The sequence below is a fragment of the Paramisgurnus dabryanus genome, chromosome 11 (genome assembly GCF_030506205.2).
Source record: "Paramisgurnus dabryanus chromosome 11, PD_genome_1.1, whole genome shotgun sequence".
NCBI lineage: Eukaryota > Metazoa > Chordata > Actinopteri > Cypriniformes > Cobitidae > Paramisgurnus > Paramisgurnus dabryanus.
The window spans coordinates 33,640,412-33,647,570 of NC_133347.1; the positions used below are offsets into that span (position 1 = coordinate 33,640,412).

The following is a 7,159-nucleotide window of genomic DNA, read 5'->3' on the forward strand; positions in this document are numbered from 1 at the left end:
ACTCCTGGTGAATATATGGGTGGTACCCATGTAAACACCAGCAGTGTAGATTTAACACTGGTGATTTTGCTGTGGACAGATCGTTTTGCTAGATGAGCATCTAATCCTCAACTGGGATTGTTCACCAGCCTGTTGAAGCACTACAAAGACCTTTGAAACTGCATTGATTTGGACTGCAAAACGTTGGAGCCCATTGAAGTCCTTATTAAAAAAAAACATCCATAAATGTTTTCAAAAAAAGCAACATCTCTTCCACTGAGGAATCAAAGACATGGATATCTTGGATGGCATTGGGGTGAGTAAATTATGAAATTTTCATTTTGAGGTGACTAATACTTTAATTAAAAGTTAGATTTTGATTTAGCTCTTTCCTTCCTTCCTCCATCCCTGTCAGGAGCAAGTTGTAACCATCTTGTTATGTATTTTTCCACTTCTTTATCAGTGGACATCTTGGTATGGGCATTTGCCCTCACTGCATCTGTATATATAAAACAATAGAAAAAAAGTTATACTTTGTCATGCAATTTACATATGGATTTTTTCCCTCCAACTACAGATCAGAAAAGACAATGTCACTTAAACCCTTAGAAGATAAAAATACATATTCAACATTCATTTGAAAGAAGTCTTGCATGAGAGTCAGTGTAGCAGCCTCTGTGTGCTGGATTATATATATAAAAAAACAACTTACTGACTACAACAGTCCTGAGGGCCAATGCACGAAATGCCACTTTTTGGTTTGCACCACTCCAGTTAATTTTTTTAGCCAAAGAGTTCACCAAAAGCTTTCCCAGGATACGCCACACAGCTTCTTTGGTGGAAAACCCCCCAATAATTCCAAAGTAGGTCACCTGTTTAACACACACAATAACAGAGTATTCATAAAAATATAATACATACATTACAAGACAAATTGTGTGAAAACTGCAAGTTCTTGAACTTACCAACTTCTTCATGTGTTCTGGCTGATCCTTAATTTGATTTTCAAGCCTTTCCAGATCAGATAAATCTGACAAAGGAAGGTTGAATGAACTGATGTCTGGAAATTCATCACTCTGTGACTGAGCACTGTTCTGTTTTTGTTGATTTTTAAGAACCATGACAAGTTGTTGCTTGATGACCTCTTGTGCTTTAAAAACTTCAGTCAGCAGGGCTGCAAAATACAAAAATGAGCATAATTTATGTTGAAGTATAGCTGGACAATAATTCAATATCAATATATGTCACAGTATATATTTTTTCAAATAACGGTGATATGGCTTCTATACACATTTCAGACACTTCGATATACATTACAGCGTCCCGTGGCCGTTCGCATGTCACGTCTAAACACAAGTGTTAAACGCCGGTCAATGTGCTTTTTCCTTCAGAGCGCGTGCCGTCTTTCGCAGCTAAGCAACCATGACAACCGTGCATTGCGGAAAACGTAATGCCTGATCGGATTTAAATCACTAATCTGTGCCTCGCGTCAAATCATATTGTTATTATGCAATCAATGAATCTGGTGATCATCCAGAGAAGAGCTGTCACTCAGAATACGAGAAGGTGAAGCTTGTTTTTGTATATCGTGTGTGGTAGGATATACAAAAACCAAAGAGTCAGTTATGGTGGTCAGTGGTGGTGAGGGTATTTGTGGTGCTGCAACAACTTCTGAATGATCCTGAATTCGACTCGTTTTTTCCAGTCTCTTGCTGGCAAAGAAATTGTCTTCGTCACACTCACTTGAGTGGTTTCTTTTGTTCCCCCTTAACAGATAAATGAGGGATAAAATATATCCAAATAATATCCAATAGCAATGTGCCATAGCAAAACTTGCAGATTATAATGGATGAATGCAATAGATATACACAATTTACATACAAATACAAGTCCATAACGTCAGAATTGCCCTACACGGTAATATGAAAAACAACTGGGGTAAAAATACAAACCTGTTCTTTCTTCTTGTGTATGCTGGACGATCATCGTCATCATCATCCGTCTGCAAGTCAGACATCAGAGTTGCCTGTGGAAGTTTGAGCCGAGCTTCCTGAAAGGTGTCTATAAAATACATTATTATTGTTACATTTTTGAGGAGGTTAACAACAAAGTTTTCTTAATAAGTTATACTACCTGTTGTATGAATAATTCGAACCTTGAAGGCAGACCAAGTACTATTAGGAGATTCTTGCAGTGTTACAGCCTTTTGGATCTTAGCCATAGATGTGTAAGTCGGCCAAGCACAGGTACCATTATGCACCCATGAAGATGGCACAAATCTAACTTCAGATGATTCATTGAACTCCACAATATGGAACATTTTCAAAAAAATCTAAATAAAAAAAAACCTTAGTTGCCATTGATGTCAATTTAAATGCCGTAAAGGTAGACAGGCAAACTTGTTTTGAAAAGGAAGCATGACATATTTTTTAAGTGTCTCTTCAATTTTGGCACATTTCAATTCTTGAGAAAGATTAGATACGAGATAAGCTCCATGCCTGCAAGAATCAATTGGGTAATCATAAAAGCTTCTGACCGACTCAAACTCAGCATATATTATGTATGCATCGTTATTCTGAATATAGATGTTTTGTACCAACCCAATATTGTTACCAATTCCGACACAGTCATCTCCTTCAGAAACTTTTAGACAAAAATTTGTGAGATATATTTCTTTATACTGTCTAACTTCTCCTTTAACCAATGGCAAAATAGGACCATCAAAATGCTCTTTTCGCACATAGCTTTTGGAAGGGTCGCTCTTAGAATCACCACTAGATATTTCAGATATCCTGCGTACAATCTGTGCAACAGGATGACTTGGTCGTCTGACCAATCTCTTTAACTGCCCTAAATAATTCTCGAACGGAAATGCAGAAATGTTGTCAAGTGGACCATGGCATTTCACATCATCAGCTAAGTGAACAAGGCTATGCACATTATAGACCACATATTCATTGCCATAGAGCTTCCCAAAGTGCTCCACAAAAGCCACTAGTAATGCCTTTGCATATTCACACATTACAGAACACAGGGTTGGATCAATAAGAATTGAAATCGCAACTGAGAGAAGCATAAAGTTATTGTAAACAGGAGTGCATACAACTCCAGATAGAACTACTGGTCCTGTGTAGAGTAAAAACTGTCGAAGTTCAGTTGCCTTCCACCTGCTTTTTTCTTCAATTGACCTTGGCTTACGAGCAAATTCCGATGGGACATAATTCTTAACGTAGAGTAAGTTCTGAGATAATTTGACTACTTTCTGTGATGGCAAACGAGTCTTGAGAGGACCACTTGTCCATAGATCTAATAACCTTCGCATCACACCAAGACAGACTAAATGCATATAATCATGAGGGAAACAAGACACCATGTTTATATCAAGTTCAGTAAGTGGAGATTTAGTTATATGGTGGTCTTCATCACACATGCTTCTGAACGTTTCATCGGTTCTTAGGGCAGCATTGGTCTCAGGGAAAGTCATTCGCTTTTGCATATAGACACCAGACTGTACACATATACATGATGAATAACCCGTATGAGACTTAACTCCCTTAACATATGCACGAGCAGGTGCATCACAAATTACAGAACAAATTTTTAGGAGCAGTTCCTTTCCTTTGAAAATAAAACCTGATTGCAGGACCTTAACTTCATCAACTAAAGCTTAGTTCACACTACATGATTTTAAGCCAGATTTAAGCCCGATTTGCAAATCGTTCGCTCGCCGACAGGTCGGGGTGTGATCGGGTGCAAATCGCGGGGGATTAGCAGGGCGATCGACGTTCGCCAATCTGTTGGTATGAAAGAGCCAACAACGCATCAAAGACGCTCGCAGACGCGTCGCCGACACCAGAAAAATATCTAGCTTGTTAATAAAGTGTGGAGGTAAATATTAACTGGAAACATTGCATTTATTTATTTATTTTAGACTTTACTGTTGCACAAGTGGACTCACAAACAACTAGGGATACATTAACTTCATTTGGGAACCATGGCTTTGGAATTGAGGAATATTGAAGACCCAGTTCTCTTATCACATCTCAAAAGAAGCATAATGGTGATGCTATACAACGCCCAGGAGACTGACAGAAGCGGATCAATGTTGTCACCTGAACAACCTACCCAATGCATATATCATGCATGACATGTGCGGTCCGGTCCCGATGTGTTTTTGTTTACAAACTATTGACTTTACTATGTATTACATTTATCAATAAGGTGATTAAACTTGTTGAAGGGTTTAGATTGAATTTCCCAGTGCTGTTTCATGAAATAAATGGTCTATCGAAAGTAATACATTTAATGCAACAAAGTATAAAAGTATAAAACACATTGTCATATTTTACAAAAAACGCCAATATGAATAGTGCTTTATAGCCTTGCATTGTTGTTTGTGCAACTTGAAAACAATGTAGTACATTTGCATGTATATTATGTGGACAGACAAAATATACATTGTTAGAACACGTGCAGTGCACCACATTAACACAATTAAACATTACAAAAATCCCTATGTAGAGCCCGTTTAAGGGCTGGGTGATATATAAATATCGTAATATAATTGTGTGTGATTGGCTGTTAGATTAATCCACATTGAGTAAAAATGCCCAGAGCTTATCATCACAATCCCCATAAATTTTTAGCATGATCAGATATGTTGATGTTTAGCGCCGTAGTATAGAAACATTGTTAATGTTCTGTGAATAATGAGTGTGGATCAAGAAATAAAGTTAGTATAAGGCACTTAATTGCAACATGCAGATTGCCTTTATTTGTTACATTCCTGCACCTTTTGATTTGTATGCAATTAAAATTAATTGAATAATAACACAACAATAAACAGAATACTTAAAACAATGAAAAAGTGAACCACATTGTGTTCTTTACAAATACAGGACTTTAGAACATACAAGAAAACGAATGTCCTATACTGACAATAACTGGCTTTAATCTGCTGTTTGCAGGGATAACTCTACATCAGTTCCTTTTAAAATGTGTTGAACTTGCCAATAAACACTACACGCTGGTGAGACAAAGTAGTCCCGCATCAGATTGCGTTGCACTTTTGCTGTTGCCATACAATTGCGATGTGAGGTGGTGTTCATCGGTTGAAAAGCACCCGTCCCACGATTCTTCCATTGCCCATCAACCATGTTTTGGTCAGCAGTCTGCTACAGCTGGAGTGGTAGCAAGTACCCCAAAGCAATGTGGAAACTGCCACTTCCTTTCGAAGTCCACGGCTATGCCACTCTCCTTCCGTTGATGGTGTCTAAAACAATAGGACACACCAAATGTCACGGATTAAATTATTATATATTCACGACTACAGTTTCCAATGGATTTATTTGCATAGTTATATGTAGAACAAACACCTTGGGTCTCATTTATAAAACTGTGTGTAGGATCCTTACTAAAAGTCTATGTATGCACAAAAGCCAAAAATGGCATACGCCAAAAAATACAGACAAAGCAATGTTCCCTTTCTGCAAGTGTGCGTACATTAATTATCTTCTGATCCCACCATGCAAGCCTATTCTCCCATTAAGTTTTTTTTTTTAAAGATCACAACATTTGTGTGGTAACTGGCGTACGCATGTTACCAGAACTGTTTTGTGCATACGCATGCTTTATAAATGAGACCCCTTCTTACTTAATCCATATAAATAAGTATAAAGATAAACTAGGGACTAAACAACATGTAGAATAACAAATATTACAATATAAGGTTTGGAAGTAATTTTATATTTATTGCTGTGTTAACATAATTCATGTTTATACACAAAATACTTTAATATACACATAGTGTAAGCTCAGATAAAATTAATGTATACAGGTATGTATAGACATAAAAATAAATATTACTTGTGCTTTTCGGAACTATATCCCTGTTTCTAATAATAGTTTTTACTAAAATACTTTTATCAAAGACAGTCAACTGCTGATGTCCACAATGTTATGGGTGTTCTTTTTTTTAAATGAAGTAGTAGATATAGATAGATAGATAGATAGATAGATAGATAGATAGATAGATAGATAGATAGATAGATAGATAGCTTTATATTTTGTAATAACCCTACCTTCAAGAAATCGTCCTTTATAACCTGGTACAGAACAGCTATCCAAAACTATTTGTGGGATGGTGCTGGTCCCCCATCCTGGACTTGAACCTGAGGGACTTGAACGTGTCACCTGCATGACACCAAAAAGTTCAAAAACATACCCAGACAGAAAAAAAACGTAATGACAACATTCAGTTCATATTCGTTTGAAATGAAATCACACAAACCTGTTGCATAGAATCGCAGGGTCAAAGACAAACGCTCTCCAAGTCATGCTTTGCGAAGCCTGTCCTATTCTATTTGAACGATAATTAAATCAAGAAACACAGCTTTTAAACACAGTAGACAACACGTTGATATTTTAAATGTGATCATACCCAAACATAAGCATGCAGCTATATTTCCTAAACAAGCTGTACTCACCTCCAACTCTAAATCCCTGCTGTCCTCGTGTGGTGTTAATCCACCTCTCCACATACACATCTCTTCATTTTTTTCTTTTGCGGCTTTGCATCGCGCAAACGGTTTGCAGCACGAATTTCTGTCTGAAGTCTATATATACAAACAAAAGTTTTGCGCGTCGTCTTCTTCTTCTGTGGGTTTACTGGTGCGCGTGTTGTTTCGCGTCATTTCCTGTTTGTTTTATCGCGTGATTTTTCGTGACAAAACGTGGTTTGTGGACAAGATAGAATCGCCGGGTGATAGAGTTGTTCTCAACTCGTGTAGTGCGTTACCTCCTGTTGTGGGGCAGTCACGTTATGTCGTGTGGTGTGAACTGCTCAACAACGTGAACACTCCTGATTTCACAGAGAGCAAGTCATGTAGTGTGAACCGCACAGTTCGGACCAACGTTTTAAAGTCATGTAGTCTGTACGAGCCTTAAGCTTTTTAAATATTCTGCCAATACTTTTGGTTTGCAAATGCCACCAAATATTGCTATAAGAAAGGGCTTTTTGGTAATGCCTTGCAATAAGCCTAAAATAGGCCAAAGCTGCATATTTGAACTCTTGTGCAACGGAATGCCATAAAAATTCAACTGCAATCTCAGTGTATATCTGTTTGGTAGCTGGGGCAATATTTTCTCAAGAATATCAGACAATGAATTAAGAATGCCAAAA

The 7,159-nt window shown here is 37.5% G+C and overlaps 1 protein-coding gene and 1 long non-coding RNA gene across 3 annotated transcripts; both read right to left on the minus strand.

Annotated features, from left to right (window-relative positions):
* Nucleotides 1–341: 341 nt before the first annotated feature.
* On the minus strand, nt 342–2,053 carry LOC135753322 (uncharacterized). Its single transcript, XM_065271371.1, has 5 exons — nt 1,932–2,053; nt 1,723–1,745; nt 945–1,153; nt 692–851; nt 342–478 (listed from the first exon to the last, which is right to left on the minus strand). The coding sequence occupies exons 1-5, from the start codon at nt 2,051–2,053 to the stop codon at nt 342–344; spliced, it is 651 nt and encodes a 216-aa protein (XP_065127443.1).
* Nucleotides 2,054–4,264: 2,211 nt separating this feature from the next.
* LOC135753304 (uncharacterized) lies at nt 4,265–6,919 on the minus strand. 2 transcript variants are annotated; one of them, XR_010533573.2, is made up of 4 exons: nt 6,465–6,919; nt 6,269–6,337; nt 6,060–6,171; nt 4,265–5,251 (listed from the first exon to the last, which is right to left on the minus strand). It is a non-coding gene; the product is annotated as an uncharacterized lncRNA (long non-coding RNA). The 2 variants fall into 2 exon arrangements; XR_010533572.1 differs by lacking the exon at nt 6,465–6,919 and having other exon boundaries at nt 6,269–6,407.
* Between the last annotated feature and the right edge of the window lie 240 nt (nt 6,920–7,159).